We start from the raw sequence: 22148 nt of genomic DNA on the forward strand, positions 1-22148 counted from the left end.
ATCACGTAAAATTTGCCGATCAATATCTTTAATTTTCCTGTAGGATATTGTTTTTGTTGGTAAGGCCGATTTCTCAACATTGAGATAAACATTGAGATAAACCCTACTAGATAAGTAGGGTTTATTACTGCGAAGAACGCTTTCATACATTTTATGAAAGCGCAGTAAACATATATTATTTTCATATATTTACTGAGTCGTCGCCATCATAACGCATTCTAGTGTCTTAGTCGAAAATTGTCTTCGGTTTTTAAATGTCATCCTTTCGCGGGATTTCGCAATACTCGTACTCGCGGGTTTCATAATTTGCCCGCTGACCAAAATTACTGTTTACTCTTACCCTTACGTCACCCGTGTTTCCGCGGGATGCCCGAGTTACTAGACCCACTCCTTATCGTTTTTTCCACGATTACGTCACATTCGTCACATTCGAACACTTAGCAACATGGCTTCTGTTGTCGAATACGCAACGATTGGGAATATTTTAATGATTATCATCTTTTTGCTTATTTTCAATCAACTGCTTGTGCTGTATCAGTTTAGAGAAATGCCGCCTGGACCTCGTTTGACGAGCTTGCCTTTCATTGGCAATTTGCTGAGTTTTGATTCTGGAGATAGTTTCATGGAGATTACTGCAAGGTTTGTTTACCAAGTGAACGACAATTTACCGTAGCAGTGTTCATATTTTTATAAATTCGTCGCGTTAACCGAGTTCTTTTGCTTCTTTGATTTGTGACAAGTCGTTTCAGTAATGAATTAGACAAATGTGCAACCTTAGCTACTATGTTTCATATGTCACTCATATGTTTCATAAGTTTGTTGTTGTTCGATTTATCATCTACGGGTTTATATCGAATTAATTTGATGACCTGCTCCCAGTTGGCTTGTTAGCTCAATTGGTAGAGCGCTGCACTAGTATCGCAGAGGTCAGTGGTTCGAATCCCGTACAGGCCTGAAATTTTTTTCAGGTCTGATTTCCACTATTGCTCAAATAGTGCTTTACTGCGAAGGATCGTTCTTATATACGTCTCATAACCGCAGTTCACTCATATGTTTCATATGTTTGTTGTTGTTCGATTTATCATCTACGGGTTTATATCGAATTAATTTGATGACCTGCTCCCAGTTGGCTTGTTAGCTCAATTGGTAGAGCGCTGCACTAGTATCGCAGAGGACAGTGGTTCGAATCCCGTACAGGCCTGAAATTTTTTTCAGGTCTGATTTCCACTATTGCTCAAATAGTGCTTTACTGCGAAGGATCGTTCTTATATACGTCTCATAACCGCAGTTCACTCATATGTTTCATATGTTTGTTGTTGTTCGATTTATCATCTACGGGTTTATATCGAATTAATTTGATGACCTGCTCCCAGTTGGCTTGTTAGCTCAATTGGTAGAGCGCTGCACTAGTATCGCAGAGGTCAGTGGTTCGAATCCCGTACAGGCCTGAAATTTTTTTTTTCAGGTCTGATTTCCACTATTGCTCAAATAGTGCTTTACTGCGAAGGATCGTTCTTATATACGTCTCATAACCGCAGTTCACTCATATGTTTCATATGTTTGTTGTTGTTCGATTTATCATCTACGGGTTTATATCGAATTAATTTGATGACCTGCTCCCAGTTGGCTTGTTAGCTCAATTGGTAGAGCGCTGCACTAGTATCGCAGAGGTCAGTGGTTCGAATCCTGTACAGGCCTGAAATTTTTTTCAGGTCTGATTTCCACTATTGCTCAAATAGTGCTTTACTGCGAAGGATCGTTCTTATATACTTAGCTACTTGTATTCTTCAGCTGCTCCGGGATTAGGTCAAAAGGCCATTTCGGAAATATGTTGAGGGTTGCAAACATAATTTATTCATCCGTTTGTGTAACCACCGTAGAATAAGTCACGATATGGTTGTTAGAGTAAAGCCCGAACTTTAAAACGTCTCGAGAAATTGTTTGATGTAAAAAATTACTTCACATCTGACACACTTTGGACAAACCGGAAAATAAAAGAAAAGGAAAAATGAAAAAGAAAAAAAAACAACTATCAGCGACTGACAGCCAATTATGCAAAATAATCAGTCAATCAGATCTCTTTGTTTAGCTTCTTTGTTTTTAACATGACCACGCACAATTTCAATGACAACTAGACGCCTGGCTGCGTGAACTCGGGCTTTCAACATTGCACATCTGGAGTTATCCTTGGGGGACTGCCATATTGCCATTATTACTGTCGTCACGCAATTCCGTCTTTGCCGGTCATGAAGAAGTCAACCTGTGTTTATCTTTGTTTTCTGGAGTGTAATGAATGTTGTTATGGTACTAGATAACAATCAAAATAATATATTACTATATATGAGTAGGTTACTACAGATTCCAAAGGTTGAAATTCAGGGACTTTCCAATGACTTTGAAGGCCAAGTTTTAGAAAATTGAAGGAACACTTTTGGAAAGGTTTTCATATGAGCAATTTTAAAATCATTTAATATTGTTTCTCAGCTTTTCCATAAAAGTACTGTAATTTTCAACTTGAAAATTTCTAAGAAAAAGCATTGCAAAAATCAAGCCCTGGTCCTCAAATTCAAGTACTTTCAAGGCAGGCCTTGAATTTTTTATTTTTAAATTCAAGCACCTTCTAGGACTTTCAAGGCTTTTACAAATCTTGAGTAGGTAATGTATTTGCCTTTAACTGGAAGGAGAAGGGAATTTTTCATCTATTATTGATACCAAGTCATAGTTTGTTGCCAAATGATAACCCAGAGGGAGTTGTCAGAAATCAGTAGATTGAAGCGATATTACTGTTCAGTAGTTTATATTGCCTTTAATAGAAAAATCTCCGAATATGGAATATTGTTGATGGCCACAACAAGAGAAGCAGTGCTATTTACAGTTTTAGTAATTCAATTAGAGGTATTTGACTTTCATTAAATACCAAGAGGGAATACACATATTTTGACCTTTGGGTCAATCAGACAATATTCCTTCACTGTAATCACTTTTAGTATATTTATTTAATCGCTTTCACCATACTTACAATACTAAAAGGACTAAAATATACATATGAACAAGACACAGAAGAGAACGGAGGACAAGGGTGCGGGACACACAACAGAGCGAGGCTCCAAATTAAGTGTGCCCTTACGAGAAATATACAAATACTAACTATGTAAACAACAGACAGTGTAAAAAGTATATAAAAAGTATATACAATAATAAAAGCAAAAACGAAAACGATATGAATAAATCCCTTATGCGGCCGATAGAAAGTTCTAATAGCAACAGTTACCATCTAATAGAAGATCGCGTGACCTGCTGCATTTGCAGCAGATCGACTTCCAGGTGTTGAAGTTAGTGACGTCATAGTTTGTACGAAAAGCAGTGGAATAGCGTTGGAGTACGTGAGATTTAAACTGATTGAGAGAACTAATAATACGAGTGGATACAGGTAAGGTATTCCATAGTTTAGCGACACGATTAAAGTAACTAAATTGAAAGAGCTTTGTACGGCACTTAGGAATTAGTACGTCTAGATCAGAGCTATGGCGAGTAAGACGAGTGCCTTTGGGCCTGACATAATCAGCTATGGGTAAGGTGTAGTGGCCAACGCGACACTTGAAATAGAAAATTAAGTCTTTCACTTCGTGCCAGTATGTTAACGGTAGCAGGTTGAGGCGGGAAAGGCGCTCATGATAAGAAATATCCTCTTGCCAGTGCGTGTTTAAGATGAATTTTGTTGCCCTGCGTTGAAGACTTTCTATTTTTTTTATGCCACCGATCGAACTAGGAGCCCATATCTCGCTAGCATAGCCAGTATAATTTCATGGCTGAGCAAAGAGTTTCCAGCAATCCTGATTCTTTTTTTTTTTTTGTAATTTCTTTATTTTTTTGGCATTTTACAAAACATTACTCTACTTACAATACACTACAGGACTCAGTTACAGTACGTTGCTTACAATAGTTTACTGAGACCACACCACAAACAAAGTATAGTTTACAATAAACTTGATTACAGCAGGAGTTTCCAGCAATCTGATTGGTTGAGTGGTTCCTTATAGGATGCTATATAAACCGCTCCACACGGTTTATATAAAATGTTAAAATAAAATGTTAATAAATGTTACTAAAATGTTATGATTTTAGAAATTTCTCTGTTGTTGAGCTCTGAAATTATACTAAAACAATTATTCACCTCAGGTTTGGTGAATTGTCTCGGGGATTATTCGACAATATTCACCTCGCCTTCAGCAAATAATTGTTAATTAAGATCTAAACTTACTTCAGTTCCACAAACATCAACAGTTTTTAGCAAATCATCTGATGGTAAATACTTGTTTAAAGATGAATTTTCATATAATCTTTTGCCATACTGAATAACATTAGATAAGGTGTTTGAATTCCAATAAGTACATGATTTTATTATGGAGTAGCAGAGTGAATAGACAGCCACAGCACAACTCGCATTGAACTTTCTGGTTTCACAGGCATCACTCTGAAAAAGGGTACTATTTTGAACTCTGTTAGTTTTAACCCCTTTCAACTCAAATGTATCATTGTTATGTATACAGTCCGACCTCTATTAAGCGGCCACCCTCCATTGTGCGGCCACTTCCTATAGTCCCAATTTATTTGTCAGTTAACTGCTGTATTTGATACCTCTTTTCAACAGCCACCTCTATTAAGCGGCCGCCGCTACCTTTTTGCTGTCACAAGTGTACTATTTACATGGTTTTTTACCTCAATTACCGTATTTACCCGTGTATAAGTCGACTCGATGTATAAGTCGACCCCCGAAAATCCTGAGAAATTGCCAATTTTATCGTATATCCTTTGTATAAGTCGACCCTAATTTTTTTGAATTATCAAGTATCTTTTAGGATGAAATGTGAGCGAAAGTCAAGGCTGAGAGAGGAAAAAACAGCAAAGATTCTTCACTTGTTATCGAGCGTGCCGCCATTTTGTTTGCTGAGCAACCTCCCCTGCTTCTCATTCCAGGCACTGGTAACAAGCCACAACAAGATCGTGTCGTTTTAAGAAGCGTGAAACCCAATTCACTGTCCCTTTGAAATCCACAATGTTCATATTCTTGGCAATTGACAGGGCACGCAGACGAATCATGTTTCTTGTAACAATGTAACCAGACTTTCGTTGATCTTCTATCCAGGTGACTAGTTCGTTTTCCAGCTCTGGCCACTGACAGGTTTTCCCTCGATCAGCACATTTTGACTTCGGCATTTGAGATAGCTTATCAGCATTCTTTCTCCAGTCTCTAACCAGCTTCTCGTTCACATTATACTTCCTGGCGGCCGCACAGTTGTTCGTTTCTTCAGCAAATTTGAAGTTGATTTTTATACCCGGTGTATAAGTCGAGGTCGAATTTTTAGGGTGTAAATTTGGTCAAAAAAGGTCGACTTATACACGGGTAAATACGGTAAGTGGCTAGCAAATTATCTTTCCAAGCAAATAGTGACAGATGATATAAGGTGATAACTGATAACAACAAGAAAACAAGAACTGCAATTTAATCTCTACCATAACAAGTCACAAGCCACATACACATGCAAACTTTTCACATCCGGTGCTATACAAACATAACAATAGCTAACAATAGATAGAGCTAAACCAATGTTTTGTTACAACCAAAATCTGTACAGGAAAACTTTATTACTACTGTACTGGAAATCTACAAAAATCCATGCTCCTCAAGTTTTGATTTTAACCATTGAATTGAAAACTCGTCCCCTGTAAAGCAGTACTCGCATGGAATTTCTAAACCATAGCCGGCCCCTCTGTTTACGTGTTTGCCTTTCACAACAGCTCTTCCTTTGTTTGTTGGCCTCTTGAGAAATTTTGTAAGCCATAGGGCCATAAGCCCTATGTGCCCTCTGTTTTAGAGCTAGAACTATGCATGGGCTGGAAATGCACTTGATGTTTTGTTAAAATGAATTTTGGGTTTACCTTTATATATGTTCACTTTTTAAAAGCATTTTGCTAGATAGAGTCAATAAAATCATGTTTTCTGCCATTTCTATCCAATTAAAATTGTATCTCTATTAAGTGGCCAACCTCTGTTAAGCGTCCACTCTTCAAAGTCCCGGGGGTGGCTGCTTAATAGAGGTCGGACTGTACTCTGAAAATAATGTACTAAGCTATTCAGTGATGATACTTCAAGCAGCACACATGTACCTCGAGGATGGCTTCTGCAATAAATATCCCTCGCACGAGAATCGAATATTTTCAAGCCCACATTACCTTTACAATAGATAGCAACTGCAGTACATCCTATTGTCAAGACAAAATTGTTGAAATTTTTGGATAAAAGTGATTGAAAGGCTCTTCAGTCTTGAACACATTTAAAAGTGTTGGTAATTCTGTCTGCATTAAAAATGATTGTCTGGTTAACTGAGACAAACTTATATACCCCTGATTTCCAATACTCATTATTGACAAGAGATCATTAGCAGAATTGATTCCTTGTTTATTATTGTAAATCAAAGAGCATAAACTCATTGCAACACATTATTGTCCTGAAGTTTGTCCAAATACCAACTCATTATCTTGGCTATATGGTGCCATTATTGTTTTGCCAGGGTCAAGTAGGACCAGGATTTTTCTCACCATAAGAACTCAGTTGAAATTTTCAATAGTTCGATGCGTGTGTCTGACTCTTATAAAGACACAAGGGTCTATAACAAGAAATCGTTGGTAAATACCACCTTGCTCTATACTTCAATTTCATTATCCTCTGATATACCCTCACTGAACAATTCAACAAATACTTCTTATCATGTTTTGTAACTTTATTTAATCTTACCCTCTTCGTATTAAGCTTACAAATATTCTTTGTAACTCTTCTAACCTTCACACAACGACGTAGCCAAGAGGACTTAGGTATGCTTGAACGAATGCGCACATAAACAAATTCCTTCAGTTTTCTGCCCTTTCTTCTGAGACGTTTCAGAGTAGCTTCTGGTATTCTACTGGGTTCTCGATCACGTCTAAATACACGGTTGCTCCTGACATAACTCATTTGATATAGCAGGTTTCGCTTGATATTTTTCGATAAGAGGTTCACTCGTAAAGGATCGCCCGTAATTCGTTGAGAACCTCACTTTGATGCATTCAGCTGTTCTCTCGACTGCTTGCTGCTTCGCAGCTGGTTGTCGGCGCTTGGCGAAGATTTTTTTAGGGAGAAGAGATTTTTCCTATTTTTTTAGAGACAAGAGAACCTCTGGGACCTGGGTACCCGTTCCCAAATCGCTCCACAAGTTTTAGTGCAGTTCTACCGCGAACGGTGTGTGACTTGGTATTTTAATTGGGCGTAATAGCCATGGAATTTCTTTCGGGTACGTGAAGGAAGGGATCGTCCACGAAGGCAGCCATTTGCTTTCTTGCATAAACCATGCGCTCTAGGGTTCATTCCACGCATGCGCTTACATAATACGCATGCGCTGTAATGGAACTGAGTTTTGTGACTGAACGCAAAAAAAAATAAAACACAGCCGAATTTAGACCTCGGGCGTTTCCTTCGGAAAGCCTAAGTAATTACTTTGGACGTCATATTTTTAACATATTAATGAACTTTTAAGTTTAAAAGTTATCTATCTAACATGGGTCAAAAAGAGATTTCGCACGCACAGCGAACTCGTTGTACGTTTAAACTGCGTCGTGTATGTAAACAAGTTGAATTTTTGTCGCCTCTCACAATCAGTGGGGCATGAAATAAAGAGCGAAATATCTATTTTAGGTTATTATCTGTTTAGGTTTTTAGTCTGCAAGTAGACCCTCGATATATTAGCACCTCGCCACGAGCTTCTCTTTGCCTGCGGAAAGATACGTGGCCTTGATGTTCAGAACACAATATTTTAATGGATAAAATTCCTATATAGCAAGCAAGCCAAGCAGATTCACTCTTGACCTTCTCGAGCTACAGAATTGATCTCAAATTGAACTGGAATGGTTTAGAAAGTTTAGTCACATCTCGGCATTAAGTTTAGTCACATGCCGGCTTTATGCTCGATATTCTGACTAAAGCATTATGGCGGCAAAAAATATCTGTCCGTACCTCCCTTGCCTAAAGCAAGGCCGGATTGATTGCAGAAGCTATTCTTTCTCTTTCTTTTCAAGTCGAAAATCGTTTTTGAACGTCTTTTAGTATGATCTGACGACTTTAAATTTCGCCAAGCTTTAAAAGCCTTGTTGTTCAATGAATAAACTGCGCTACCCGAGATTTATCTAGTTCTATGGCTGAAAACAGTGGAGACAAAGTAGAGACTTCCATGTCACTGCTTAAAAATCTAACTGATACATGGTCTAGTTGTTCTAAAGGTCGAAATCTCAACAAAGTCAGTTCTATGTCGTATCAGCCGTAGTGATATCAGTGAGAGGAGAAAGCTTATTTATCTAACGATGTTTAACCCAAGCTGCGTTTGGATGTCCTATTTGACACATTTTCTGCTTCTTTTTTCTCATAGCTTGAGGAAGAAGTACGGGAAAGTGTTCTCCGTGAAAATTGGAAGCTTCAAAGTAGTAATTGCCGGGGATACAGCATCAGTCAAAGAATTGCTGGTACGAAAGTCTGCTGATTACGCCGGGAGACCTCCTTTATATAGCTTCCTGCGTTCTACTTTCGGTAAGTTTGAGCGCTAGGCTACAGTCTATGAGTCTTGTAAACTACGTTCAAACTGGACATGTCAAACCCGCAACGAATTCTGGTAAATTGGGGTTACTTGGAACCAATCAGAGAAATTGATGGTTATGAATCAGACACTGGAAAAAATTAAGCAAAAGTTATTCTCGATGGTAATCGGGGGAGAGGGCTGCCTATATAATGGTTGTCGATGCAACAATATAAATGGAATTTGAAGAAAAGTGACAATCGATGAATATACAAGTATCTTTATTTAGAAAACTCTAATAAACGATTCATCTTGACCTTCTCTGAAGGTGTAAGAGTACCTTTTTGACTGATCTCAACCTTGACAGTTATGTCTTTTCACCAAAGAATCCAACCCGCCATTACGATTCAGCTCTTATGAATTTATCAGGTTTCCCATGATCAAGACCAATAGGCCATCTACAATTGTGTACTTAGTTGCCAAGTATGTGATTTGGGGTGAGGCCGATGGTGACCTTGTTGTGATAGAGACTAGAATCTAATAACAAAGTAATTTACAATTGAAAAGCAGCAGTCTTTGTATCGCAACAAAGTCACCCTTAGCCTCACTCCTATTCAAAGGCTTGGCAACCAAGCACGCAACTGTAAAATGGACTAATCATCATTAGTATATACTAAAACAATGGATAGCGTTGAAGGCGCGCTCTGATTGGCTAATCAAACTCCGAATATCCTTTGGTATTTACCTCCGAGCAACTCGGGTAAAAATGGCGTCCCGGTTTGCATCCGGGACAGGAGAAGAAATCACTCAAATTAACGACGAAGCAGTGTCCACTGAAGTGTCGACTTCAGTGTCGAGTGAAGCAGTGAACCACCTCCACTTTGGTGAATAGTTGTTAATTATTACTTTTAATTTTGCTTTCAAGACGGGAAAGACATTGCCGTAGGAAATTACAGCCCTGCCTGGAAATTTCATAGAAAAATCTTCGTGGCAGCCATTAGACGGTATCTGTCTGACAAGCAAGTGGTAGAAAAAACAATCGCCGAGCAGGCAACGAAACTAACGCAGTACTTCGAAGACCAAAATTTGAAGGACTTTGACCCTGCAAACATGCTGATGGAAAGTATTGCCAACGTCAGCTGTCGAATCTTATTTGGAAAACGTTTTGACTCATCGCATTCCGATTTCAAGGAACTTCTCAAACTAAACGACGATTTCTTTTCTGATTATGAAATTAATACACAAAGATTTATTTTGGATTTCTTTCCCGTAGCAAAATACTTCCCATTCCGTGCCTACCAACTCATGAACAACATGCTTGATCAGGTTTACGAAATTCTTCGTCGCCAGTTAAAGATACAGGAGAGAGAGTCTTCCAACTCGACAGAGATTGACAGCCTCACTGGCAGTTTTCTCCAAGAAAGGGCTGTAGCTGAAAATGAGGTTGGTGCAGAAGAGAGAGTTGCTTTCTTATCAGACGAATACATGCTGAGTAATATGAGAGACATGTTTGTCGCTGGTTATGACACCACTAGTTCTACCTTACGCTGGGCCATTGCATTCCTGGTTCACCACCCTAAAATTCAAAAAGAGGTTCAAAACCAGCTAGATGAAGTGGTTGGAAAGGATCGGGTGCCGAACTTAGATGATCTACCAAATCTTCCACTTGTTCAGGCCATGATCATGGAAACACAACGTCTTGGTAATGTTGCAGAAAATACCATTCCTCACTACACGCTTAAGGACACCACGCTAGCTGGCTTCAGGATTCCAAAAGATACCATCGTATTTGCTACTTTAGCACAAGTTCATCTGGATCCAGGCTGCTGGGAGAATCCGTACTCTTTCAACCCTCACCGCCATATTGACGCTGATGGTCAGCTCATTACCAACACTGGTAACTTTCTTCCCTTCTCAGCTGGTCGCCGGGTCTGTGCTGGTGAAGCACTGGCAAAGGTAAGAGAAAGATGCTAAAGTTTGATTTACCCACGAGACTCAGAAATCTGTAAAGAAAGTTTACAATATTTTTTTATGCACAATATCCATGTGCCCCTCTCTTTTTTTATGTTTCAAAATTTCTGTCATTTGTCATCTCCGAGTTCATGGCTAAATTAACAAACTATTTTGTCCAGTTATATATTTATAGAGTGCGTTTCGTTGCTGTCATCAATAGATATTGTAAAACTTGTTAGACAAGTAGGAGTGTTTACCAGCCATGCGTAAGTCTCTGTTACTTGGGACAAGCCAGATAAACTAACAAGTCATGGGCGTTCAGTTAGGAAAACGGAGCGAAATACCAAACTTCGCAATAGCTGCAGAGGAGTGAAAAGGCGAGGGAGGTCTGGGTCGGGTCATTACGCGACCCACCCAGGCCTCTCTCGTTTTTTTTACTATAACGCTGTGTACTATCACGCCTCGCTTTACCAATAGATCGCCTGAACAAGCGAAAAATAAGCTATCTTTTCTCGTAGGTAGAGCTGTTTCTGTTCCTAACGTGGATGCTGCACAAGTTCACATTTCTACCATCGGAGGAGGGCACTGTTCCTGACCTCAAGGGCCACACTGGTCTCACTCATTTTCCAGCACTCTACAAAATTAGGGCCAAAAAACGACTACGGTAATAGATCCAGGGTGCTAAGACTTTATTCAGGCATTTTTTTTTTTAAAGGTGGATACTAGTGAGAAAATCTTCAAAGCCTAAATTACTCAGATTGTATCAAGACTGAGTTATTCTCTTGTTCAGACCTTCCACAGCCTAGCGTTGGTAATGTCCTACATTTTAGTCACACGGAAGGATACGGTTCGAGATTACAAGAGACCTTGAGTTCGAATAACTCGTATAAGAGTAGGCTCGAGGGGCCGCAATTGTCATAACAAAAAAAAATTTTCCCTAGATTCTTCTTTAGGGAGCGATTGTTAAGTGATAAATGTACTTTCAGAACTGAAGAAAATTAAATTATTAATTTTTGGTTCTTTCTATTCATATAACGTGTGTAAAATACACTTCATTTGCTACACTTATCTACATCATTAATTACACTAGTGAATCTAAGAGATAACATTAGCATTACTGTTGCCTTGCTAAAGTATGAAAGCAAAATTCAGGCCTGTACTGGTATCGCAGAGGTCATGGGTTCAAATCTCGTACAGACCTGAATGAGCCGGTAATTGGTACGTTCTCTATTTCACCCGGCTTAGCGTAAATGGCAAAAATCATAGTTTGATCCTTTTTTGGGCGAGGACACAATCGTTTTTGTTGCATTTTTTTTGGTGAAAACATCGTTCTAACCTTGATTCGACGTGGTTTCGACAGGTCACAACAGTAAATAGAGTGGAAAATCTGACTTTGGAAGTGCTAGTTTCTATTTGCTAATTTACTCAACCTACCATCTGCTAGCGTCCAAACTCACCCACCAAAACAATGTGTTCCTTGCCATATAAATAGAAATAAGAATTCTACAAAACTTCTCAAACAAAGTGAAGGACAGCTCAGTTTTTTTAACTCAGAAATAAGGCACACCATAGGGCAACTGTCACAAACTACAAATTAAAACGACTTCAATATTTTTCTGACGAAATGAATACGGAAGTAAATCACCGATCAACTTAAAAAAAAATTGGCAAATTTCTTTTTTGAGACACACATAATGCCGCATTATAACTCCCTCAGGCGTACCATGCATACACATCAACGCAGACTTTTCCGCTATTTACACTTTCTGATTGATCGATCCAATCTTGTCCGTACCATATTTGTAATTCTTGGGTGAGCGACACAAACAAGGGGTTGGAGAGGTGGTTGAATACAAGCTCTGATGAATTGTGGCCGGTTCCCTCAAGAGTGTAGCAGTGCTTGTCATATCCACCCTTAATCGTTTCCAATTCTTCGGAAGGAGGAAAGACGGCTTTTTTGTTGTCGTTTGTAACGACTGTCATCAACATGTTGCCATAAGCAGGATTTTTGCATCCCCAGTAAGAATCATCGTAAGTTGGGTTACAGTTCACCCACCCTGACCGGTAAATGAGCTTCATTGTCTTCAGTCGCCCACTCTTTGTCATAACGAAGGCGCCGTAGTCCTCTCCTTTGGCTCCAAAGCAGACTGGTTCTTTACCATTTATCTTCTGCCAGCTCTCTAACATAAGATTAAGTAAAATAACATAAGGATGATTGAACTTTACGCAAGAAAAAAAACACCACGGTTGAAAATGTTTTCAAAAGCTATTTTAGTAAATTAGAAGATATTTAATAACAGCTATTTAGCTGTCATTTTACCGCATCAGAATGCAAATTTAATTTCGAGAATAGGAAAATATATTTATTACCTGTCAGTAACACTTAAGTCGCTAAATCTATTTTAGAGCCTCACAAATGGCAGGTAGCAAAACTGATTTAATATATTTGTCACTTTACTTCGTCTTCATAAATAGGCATGATAAAAAAATTTTAACCATGCACTAACACAGAAAGTCTACCAATATTCCAATCATATTATAACGATACGGAGTGGTCTAAAAGGCACAAGAATTTTGTACCCCTCTAGTTATCCACTTAATAATTTTACCTTGGCAGTAGGCCTCGATGGCCTTACCATTCCCATCAGAGGAAATCCAGTATTTCCTGTAAGCCGTGTCGTTGCCTTCACTCGCTTGGATCTCGCTGCACGTTTCCGCCGGAAATTCTTTGATGGATCCAAGGGGGACTGGGCCAGAAAAAGAAAGAAACGTCATTTACCAAAAATAAGAATTAGTGAAATTTTACTCTTACAGCTTAGCATAGTCACATGGCAAAATACTGAGAACAACAAGTGCATGTATTTCATGATACTACGCCACATATGAAGCGCAAAAAAAAAAATTACTTTTCCAGCTGGTGTTTCTATTTCCTTTTGTTATCGATGAGTAAATTCTCCGAAAATTATGAGAATGTCTTGCCAGCATTGACTAAAGCCCAAGTCTAAAGGTGCACCCCAATACAAACTTTTTTTTTATCTTTTGGCTTGTTTCTCTGTTCATGACCGTAAATCGATTTTCAGAATCGGCCAACCCCCTGGTCGTTAAAATTTCTTGATTAGAAACGAAGAAACTGCGTTGGAAAAATTGAAGCAACGTTGGCGTTGGAAGGCGGTGCTTTGCGCACATACAAGTTTAACGTTAGCAAAAGGGAAACTTTTACAAGGTTTTTTCCGCCTCTTTGGGGAAACAAAAGAAAAAGAAAGACTTGAAGCTCGAAACTTACCTCTTTTAAGCCTTTTTACGTAGTATCTCGTCTGATCTTGCATAATATCCTCCGGTCTTGCCTCCTTTGTACGATTGTTCAGTTCACAGATATTCTGGCCAATGACAAAATTAATGCTCTGACACGTGACTTCGTTTTCGCACCGTCTATAGCACTCCGCAGGTAAACCAACCCGAAACGTTAAAAATGTATGACCTCTGAGGAATATACCACGAATGGAGCGTTCTCCTAAATGACATTGGTCTGTAGCGCTAATAATACCCATCCATGACATCAGAAACGTTACTACGACCGTCAGCCAGAACTTTGGTTTCATTTTTGAGTTAGCCGAGGATTTCTGCTGTCAGTAAAACAGGTACTTGTTAACAAACGAAAAAAATAGGATGTTTACAGCATGTTATCAGTAAGCGTTGTAATTTGAAAATACAAATGCCTTAATGCCTTTTTAAAGTTACCCTCTGTGACCACCGCTTTAGTCAATCAATTAATGTGTCAGTGAGTCAGTCAGTGAGTCAGTGAGTCAGTCAGTCAGTGAGTCAGTGAGTCAGTCAGTGAGTCAGTGAGTCAGTGAGTCAGTCAGTCAGTCAGTGAGTCAGTCAGTGAGTCAGTCAGTCAGTGAGTCAGTGAGTCAGTCAGTCAGTGAGTCAGTGAGTGAGTCAGTGAGTCAGTGAGTCAGTGAGTCAGTCAGTGAGTCAGTCAGTCAGTGAGTCAGTGAGTCAGTCAGCCAGTCAGTCAGTAAATCAATCTTTTAATAAATTGATCAGTCAGTCAGTCAGCAAATCAATGAATTAATCAATCGATGCAGCAAATCTAGAATCTATAATTTGAATGATTCTACACAAATATTCGTTAAAAGTTATTTGATACAAAATAGTTATGGGTTAATTCTCAAACCCTGGACTGGGTCTCAGGTTTGCTCGATTTTCTTGAACTCTTTCAGTCCTCCCCTCCCCCCCCCCCCTCCCCCCATCTCTAGTGTTTAGATGAGGCTATGTTAACACATAAAAAGTTCTCTGCTGGTTAGTCGTTAAGAGCAGTTCTCCGAGAAAGTGAAGCAAAGTAGCAAATGAAAATTTCTCACTCCCCCCCCCTTCAATTTTTGTGTAGAGGTAGGTCACCATGAGGGATAAACAAAAATAACCATATTTAGATTGGCTGATTATCGTTTCCATGGTAACCGCAAGATGACGTCGGCCTCGGGACCATGTTTTGTGCAAAGGTTCTACTTTCAAAAAGTAAAAGTAAACAAGTCTGGTTTTCGGATGCATGTGAACCAATTCAAATGAAATTCATACAGATGGTAAAGCCACTATCCCAGTTTAAACAATTTTCCTTTAAAATATTTTGGGTTTTAAAAACAAGAAGAAAATGCTCGTCTTACTATGTTCGCTGTCAGCCATTTTAGACAAGCAGGAAAAACAAGCACAACCATATTCGTAATTTTTCCGAAAGTACTCTTTCCACACCAGCCAAATTAGCAGCAGAGATTACGCAGATATTGAAGTTTCTAGATATCATAAAATCAATTTGGGGAAAATTATATTCTGGTCATGGGTGCCCGAAGACATTTGGGACAAATTGCAAAAAATTGCAAAATTGGCAATTTTGAGAGGTCTAGTGTTTGGCTCAAACAGGCTTTAGAGAGACAAAATGAGATTCAAAAGTATCTTTTATCATCTTGTCTATTATTTACATTTAGTTGATAAGGTTTTGGCCAACGAATTTGATGAAAATATAACTTGATACAAAACCTGCCTTGAAGGTTTTGGGAATTTCTTCAGGATGCTTTCGTTGCGTGGTTCTCTCCAGTGTTTCTTCGCTCGCTCCATTTTCTTGACCAAATCTAGCGCAGACTCTAATCCAAAGGTTACTCCCACCGAATATCCAGTTTTCCGTGTTTCAGACCAGAGATGATGATACAAGTACCCCGCATACACTTGACAAAGAATAGTTGACAAGGTCAAAACATGGTCGTAATACTTGCGATTTCTGCCGTCGAGCATTTTTACTTATTTATTTACTCAAATTCAATTACACAGATAATCAAAACAAAAACAAAAACAAGGAGTTAAATATATATACAAGTATAAAAAAGAGATATCTGAGTAATTAGGCCAGTTTATACAGAATTCTAGATTCCTTATTTTAAATAAACTGCCTGTGATAAAATACAAAAAAATTAAAAACTAACTTAGACAAATAGCAACAACAATACGTAATCAAAAATTATAAAAATTTATCCTTACTTAAGTTAAATTTACTGATATAAAACTGATTCACTTTCTTACTAAACAATGATACTCGATCAATTGTCCTAATAGCTACAGGCAGGTCGTTCCATAAATCCACAATGCGATTAAAAAATGAGAATTTAAAAACATCGGTTCTAAAGCGACCCTTGGCAAGTATGGCTTCTGTGTTCCTCATATTGTAAATGTTTCGAGATCAATGTACAAAGCAAATGCATGCCTTTGAACAATCCAAAGTAACGTCTTTGGCTAAAATCGAGTCAGATATTGACCACTTTCAAAAATGGCTGCCAGATTAATATTCTTTTGTTTAAATTTAAATTAGCCTTTCTGGCCTCGCTTGAGATAATGTATTCTTTTGAATTTTGTACTGAAGAACGAGGCCAGAAAGACTAATTTAAATTTAAACAAAAGAATATTAATCCAGCAGCCATTTATGAAAGTGGTCTATTGCGACAGTCGATAAGCCCAGAATGGTGAATAAACTGAACGCGTAGGCCGGAAGTTCTAGAAGCACGACTGCTGACCGGATGTAACACAATGTAATGGATGTAACACTGGATGTAAGTGTAATGATATCCTCTTGTTACGGGGTTGTTTTACAATGAAAATGGTGAAGAAAGACCCCCCCCCCTCCGAAAAAAACAATGAAAACCGAAAAACCGAAGCATCAAGTAAAAATTCAACGTTGAGCAATCTCATACCCCGGGAAAACGGGAACAGGGTTGAAAAGTTTGGGTGCGACGGGAATGAGTTTTCCTGTGTCCTCTTGATATACTGGGATTGGTCTTTTACCAAACTATACTTGATATTTTTTACACCAGCCCCTCCAGTAAATCCCCAGGCGGTCTCGGTGATATTAAAAAATATCAAGCGAGCTTGCTTTATCGTGATTAACATCAAAAAACCCTTATAAAAATGTATGCGTTCAGGCATATCCAGTACCTTGCAATTGATGCAAACAGACTTAGAAACAGCGCAACAACAATGTACCATACACGAAGAAAACCATAGTTTCTTTAAACAAATGCTGAGAATATGCATCATAACATAAATCTAAAAATAAAAACAAAGTCGATGAAGCTGAACCGACTGAAGCTTGGGTGAAAATTGAACGCATGATTATAATAGCCACACCAAAAACAAAAAGATTGCTATATAGACTGTGAAAATGCAATTACAAATTCAGTTATGATTAACTATTCGTAACAAGAGAATGAAAAATTCGCACGTGAAATTTTGTATGTATTTACTAGCACGGTAGAGAATTAGATCCATTTCATCGTTGATTTCACCACGGTTTATACCAAGTCCGTAGGCTTGCACGTGCCTGGAAATATTCCTTTGAGATTCACTGAGTTTTTATTGTTTCCACTGCACTCACAAACGTCCCCTTTGGGATTTAAAAAAGAACAACTTTCCGTTGTCCCGACCAGGATATTTTCCTCCGCACAACGATATGAAAATTTCCCTTACAGCGTTTTTTATCGACGGCACAAATTTACTTCCGGCCACCCCTGCCCCACCGAAAAAAAAAACAGCAACAAACAAACAAACATATAAATAAATACTTTGCAATTTTTTGCAATTTGCCTCGGATGTCTTCAACACCCATTGCCAAACTATAATTTTCCCCAAATAGATTCTATGATATTTAGAAACTTCAATATCTAGGTAAGCTCTGCTGCTAATTTGTTTTTTGGGGAAAGAGTACTTTCGGAGAAATTCCGAATATGGTTGTGCTTGTTTTTCCTGCTCGTCAAAATGGCTGACAGGCAACATAGTATTACGAGCATTGCCTTCTTGGTCGTAAGAACCAGAATACTTTATCGGCAAGCTTTATGAACAAGGAGAATACCTCTACCATTTGTATGAATTTCATTTAAATTGGTTCCCGTACGCCCGAGAACTGGACTCGTTTATTTCTACTTCTTGGGAGTGAATTTTATGGTCAAAACATAGACCTCAGGCCGACGTGATCAAGTGCGGTTAGCATGGCAACGACATACCTGCCGATCCAAATATGGCTCTTTTTGTTCATCCCCCCAGGTAACCTACCTCCACACAAAAAATGAAGGGGGGGTTTAAAATTTTCATTTCCAACTTTGTTTCACTTTCTCTGAGAATTGCTCTTAAACTTCTGACATCTTTGCTTGTCTTTGACCTCCTTTAAACCTATTGTTATGGAGATAATTGGCTGAATGTCTACCTTAAACGTTTTCCTCTTCATGTTTTCCCGGCGTGACCACCCTTTTGAATTTATGAAAAACCACATCCAGGTGAAATTATTAGTTAATTTTTGGAAGATGGTAACTGTGATCGATCTCCTGCATGTTTAGACCTTCAGCCTATAACTTCTAACGTGCAGTGTCCAGCCTGACTTTTAAGCACCTTGTTAAATCACTAGAGAATTTCAAGCTGGTGTGATACATCTGAGTCGCAGCTCTGTCTTTCTTGGTCACTGATTGCTGGATATCGTATTGATATCTGATGAAAAAGTTAGGGGTTTTTCACTTCTGCGGAGAATGAAGGATCAAAGATTGCCGCCGTTAGTAAAGAAAAATAATGGAACCACTTATCGGTAACTTCTCAGCTGAAAAAGCAGCGAAGAAAAAAGTTAACCCTTTTTTGTGAATACATGCAAAGGGTGACCTTCTGTCCTTTAAGAGGGAATGAATGACCTGGAAATAAGGAAAGTATAACCGAGGCAAAACCCTTTAACTCAGTACACCATGAGCAACTTATTCAAAGTGTTCCCAACCTTTCCCTAATCGAAAGTTTCCCAAACTCGAAATGTAAAGCACATAACCTAATAGGCAATATCGGCTGATGGTGGTTTGCAATTCAATAAATAGGCCTTGAAAGTGGTTGACATCTTCAAGCAAAATTTGCACAAGACAAAGACGTTAAACTCGAATTTTGAAGTGTTCAGATTGATTTCTCTTTCTCTTGTCTCTCATTTGCGTCATAAAAAGCTATACTTGTTCATCGGATCCTTTTTTAACTCAAAATCCTGATTCCTATAAACCTGAGATTGAACGGTGGCCTAATGTCTTGAAATCAGCTCAGAGATGTTTAAGTAGCGGTAACAGCACAAACTGTTTAACGTTTTGCATAAAATGTCATGAAAACTGACTATTTTAAAAAATATGAAACCTTACCTTCTTCCAAAGGAGAAGGGAATCAAGAGAGCTCTGGGAAGTTTCAATGAGATGCTAGATTATTTAAACAAATCTTACAATAACTTTCTGAACCCAGCCAACAATACAAAAGCATATTTACGATAAGTTTAGCCTTCCTTGTTATACCCACCAATCCAGAGAAAGTATTAGCATAATCATGAATTACTCAACAACAACAGCTGGTAGTTACAAAGATAAGTTAGAGGTGTGGTGCTTAAGGCTTATTGGTTCCGTTTTATTTCTTTGTCGTTTAAACACTGCAACTTAGCGTATCCTTATCGATAATTTATTCAGTTTTCTATTGCGTTTTTAATTAACTGCGACTTTGCATGGCTTTAGCCTTTTGATTATTCATATTGCAGATGGTACAAGGTCATAAGATAACAAAGATATCACGGCGTACGAGTGTCGTGGTTACCTCTCTTTATTTTGCACCCTACACGCTCTTATCATAACAATTCCGACTTTTACCTTTTTAGGGGAGTTAGGGTTCCAAGAATTACCATTAATTGCAAAGACAAATAAGAGCCCTCGAAGATTTGCCTCGCCCCCATGCCAGGCTCAGTTGGTAGCAGCGCCCGAGTGGTTTCTAGAAAGCACAAATTCGAATCCCGTCTTACCCTGAACATTTTCATTTGCTAAAATTGCAAATAGTAGACTTACCTGAACAACCAATTCTAAACTTTACAACTGTTTTTACATACTCTCCTTTAACCTGTCTACCAACCAATTGATTACAGAAGAGATAAATATAGAACATGTTACGTGTCTATTTCGTGTAATTGTTTCAGGAAAATTTGATATTTCCAACAATCCGTGAGAAAAAAACCTCGTAAAAGGATGAGTGAATTTGAATTGAATTATCAATCACTAAGTTCATGATATCTGGTTTGCGTGTTGGTAAAGGCTTTCATGATCTACACCATATACAATGTATTTCGTTTTGTTTGCTATTTACGTAAGTGTTATCCTACTGTTTCATCAGAGCTTGATATCTATGCATTTTACCTCACAAAAGACATGATATTTAAACCGTCTTTCTCGCTTTCTCGTTCATATGTCTTACGCTTAAGCCAGAGTTTGTATAGAGCTTATCACCATTAGACAGAATAGCCAAAAGCAGCACTTAAAGGGAAAATTTCTCTAAAGAGAAAAAAAAAAAAAAAGAAAAAAAAAAAAAAGGAAAAAAATGGAACCGAGTGAAAACATGGTTGACTGGGAAAATCTAGTGATTCCATCTGGCCAGGTGTCGACGTTCCTCAAAAAGAGTTACTGGCATCTTATTGCTCCTTACTGTATCAAAGCTGAATCAAACACGAGGTCGATGAGAATGAAGGATATGATCGCTTACTGAAGAAATATTTGACTGTGATACAAATTCACGATGTCAGTATCATTACAAAATGAATAGAGAATTTTTATGGCGAGTTGTTTGCTGTTAAGGTGTAAAGGGTTACTCTTATCTTAACTAGAATTTCTGTTTCGCTTCTCTTTACTGCATGTTCAGTGTGTGTAGGCGGTCTAAAGACGACAATGGAGAGGCAAACGTCCAGTCACTCTTGAAACTGCGGTGTCCGGAGGAAGGGGAGTTTTCTAGTTGTGCTCTTACCATGGTGGAGCAACCGTGAAATTCGGGTCACCTGATAAACGAGAACGGTCCAGTTAAGAATAAGGGTAGACAAGTACGTGGTCAGGTGCAGGTGGGAGTACGCAATGCAATGTCCAGTTTCTCGAAAGATAACGCTTGTGGGATCATACTGTGGTATATCAAAACCAACATCCAACGCGTCCCTATCACCACCAAAGACAGTTAAGCAATATAAAACATTTTCCCAGGCTCTATAACGTATTAGTATAATTTCAGAGCTGAACAAAGAGTTTCCAGCAATCTGATTGGTCGAGCGGTTCCTTATATGACGCTATACAAACCGCTCCGCGCGTTTTATACAAAATGTTAAACTAAAATGTTAATAAATGTTACTAAAATGTTATGATTTTAGAAATTTCTCTGTTGTTCAGCTCTGAAATTATACTAAAACAATTATTCACCTCAGGTTCGGTGAATATTGTCGAATAATCCCCTCGACTTCGTCTGAGTGTTGGGAGAACACTCAGAATTCTTATGAACCACTCGCCTTCGGCCCTTGATTTGTAAGCTTTGCTTTTCTCGCGTTGAATTACTTTTATGACACAACTATTTACATGCGGGCTCTATAACCTGATAAAACATCCGTTTGGAAACTGAATTGACCAATCAGACGATGCTTTCTATGTTCATTATGTTATTATCTAAGAAAAAAACTTCGCCTAGACTCCTACTTGGGGAATCCCTAGCAGGGAGATCGTCGTTAAGTTGGCATCGATCGTCGAACAACTCGACCCCAAGCAAGCAATCAACGATGCGCGGGAGAGCTTTTAAAACGAGTGTCACGTTGACGCTTGCGCAGAAGCGTTTTTTGCATTTTGAAAAAAAAAAAAAAATGGACAACTTTTTAAAAATGGTCGGAGAATCTTTATTAGCGAAATCAAAACAATTGGAAAGAACTTTTAAGTTTATTCAAAATGCAGACGATAAAAGGCTGCAGACGATATTCAAAATGTGCAAAAAATCACAGTAGTAGACATATCCTGCGCATGCCCACCCGTGACACTGTCTGTTCAAAGACGCTCTCCAATAGGCAAAGACATCAAAGCCCACGTCAAAATGGAAATTTCAAACAAGACGCTCTAAAAGAGAATAAGTCCATCATGGTCCTCTCAGCGGACGAAAGGGTGCACGGTTGCAGTCATGGATACCGACACCTTTCATGCCAAGGTCTTCCCTAATCGAAAACAGACCTTACGAAATGATACGTGGCAAATCTTTTAAGTAGGACGTTCT

The 22148-nt window shown here is 38.6% G+C and overlaps 2 protein-coding genes and 1 long non-coding RNA gene across 10 annotated transcripts; 2 read left to right on the forward strand and 1 right to left on the reverse strand.

The window, feature by feature from the left end:
• Positions 1-123: 123 nt before the first annotated feature.
• Positions 124-11579, forward strand: LOC111330656 (steroid 17-alpha-hydroxylase/17,20 lyase). Of its 2 annotated transcripts, none has more exons than XM_088744518.1 (4): positions 124-639; positions 8457-8614; positions 9526-10556; positions 11072-11579. In XM_088744518.1, the coding sequence occupies exons 1-4, from the start codon at positions 446-448 to the stop codon at positions 11219-11221; spliced, it is 1533 nt and encodes a 510-aa protein (XP_088600644.1). In that variant the 5' UTR covers positions 124-445; the 3' UTR covers positions 11222-11579. The 2 variants fall into 2 exon arrangements, with proteins under 2 accessions (XP_088600644.1, XP_088600645.1); XM_088744519.1 differs by having other exon boundaries at positions 126-639; positions 9874-10556.
• LOC148716595 (uncharacterized) lies at positions 1607-6403 on the forward strand. The gene is made up of 2 exons (XR_015995155.1): positions 1607-4729; positions 5419-6403. It is a non-coding gene; the product is annotated as an uncharacterized LOC148716595 (long non-coding RNA).
• Positions 11226-19351, reverse strand: LOC111330657 (uncharacterized). 7 transcript variants are annotated; one of them, XM_088744523.1, is made up of 5 exons: positions 19247-19351; positions 18477-18601; positions 13837-14173; positions 13163-13300; positions 11226-12733 (listed from the first exon to the last, which is right to left on the reverse strand). In XM_088744523.1, the coding sequence occupies exons 3-5, from the start codon at positions 14150-14152 to the stop codon at positions 12267-12269; spliced, it is 921 nt and encodes a 306-aa protein (XP_088600649.1). In that variant the 5' UTR covers positions 14153-14173; positions 18477-18601; positions 19247-19351; the 3' UTR covers positions 11226-12266. The 7 variants fall into 7 exon arrangements, with proteins under 7 accessions (XP_088600649.1, XP_088600650.1, XP_022791293.2 ...); XM_088744524.1 differs by having other exon boundaries at positions 13837-14176; XM_022935558.2 differs by lacking the exons at positions 18477-18601; positions 19247-19351 and adding an exon at positions 18295-18459.
• Between the last annotated feature and the right edge of the window lie 2797 nt (positions 19352-22148).

Source organism: Stylophora pistillata, chromosome 14, assembly GCF_964205215.1.
Source record: "Stylophora pistillata chromosome 14, jaStyPist1.2, whole genome shotgun sequence".
In the NCBI taxonomy this organism is placed as follows: Eukaryota; Metazoa; Cnidaria; class Anthozoa; order Scleractinia; family Pocilloporidae; genus Stylophora; species Stylophora pistillata.

Coding starts and splice junctions, on each gene's coding strand:
- LOC111330656 (XM_088744518.1), top strand. CDS start 446: ATGGCTTCTGTTGTCGAATACGCAACGATTGGGAATATTTTAATGATT. Junction 8,615..9,525: donor CTTCCTGCGTTCTACTTTCG/GTAAGTTTGAGC, acceptor TTTGCTTTCAAG/ACGGGAAAGACATTGCCGTA. Junction 10,557..11,071: donor CTGGTGAAGCACTGGCAAAG/GTAAGAGAAAGA, acceptor CTTTTCTCGTAG/GTAGAGCTGTTTCTGTTCCT.
- LOC111330657 (XM_088744520.1), bottom strand. CDS start 15,839: ATGCTCGACGGCAGAAATCGCAAGTATTACGACCATGTTTTGACCTTG. Junction 14,177..15,587: donor TCCCAAAACCTTCAAGGCAG/GTTTTGTATCAA, acceptor TTTTACTGACAG/CAGAAATCCTCGGCTAACTC. Junction 13,301..13,836: donor CGTAAAAAGGCTTAAAAGAG/GTAAGTTTCGAG, acceptor TTTCTGGCCCAG/TCCCCCTTGGATCCATCAAA.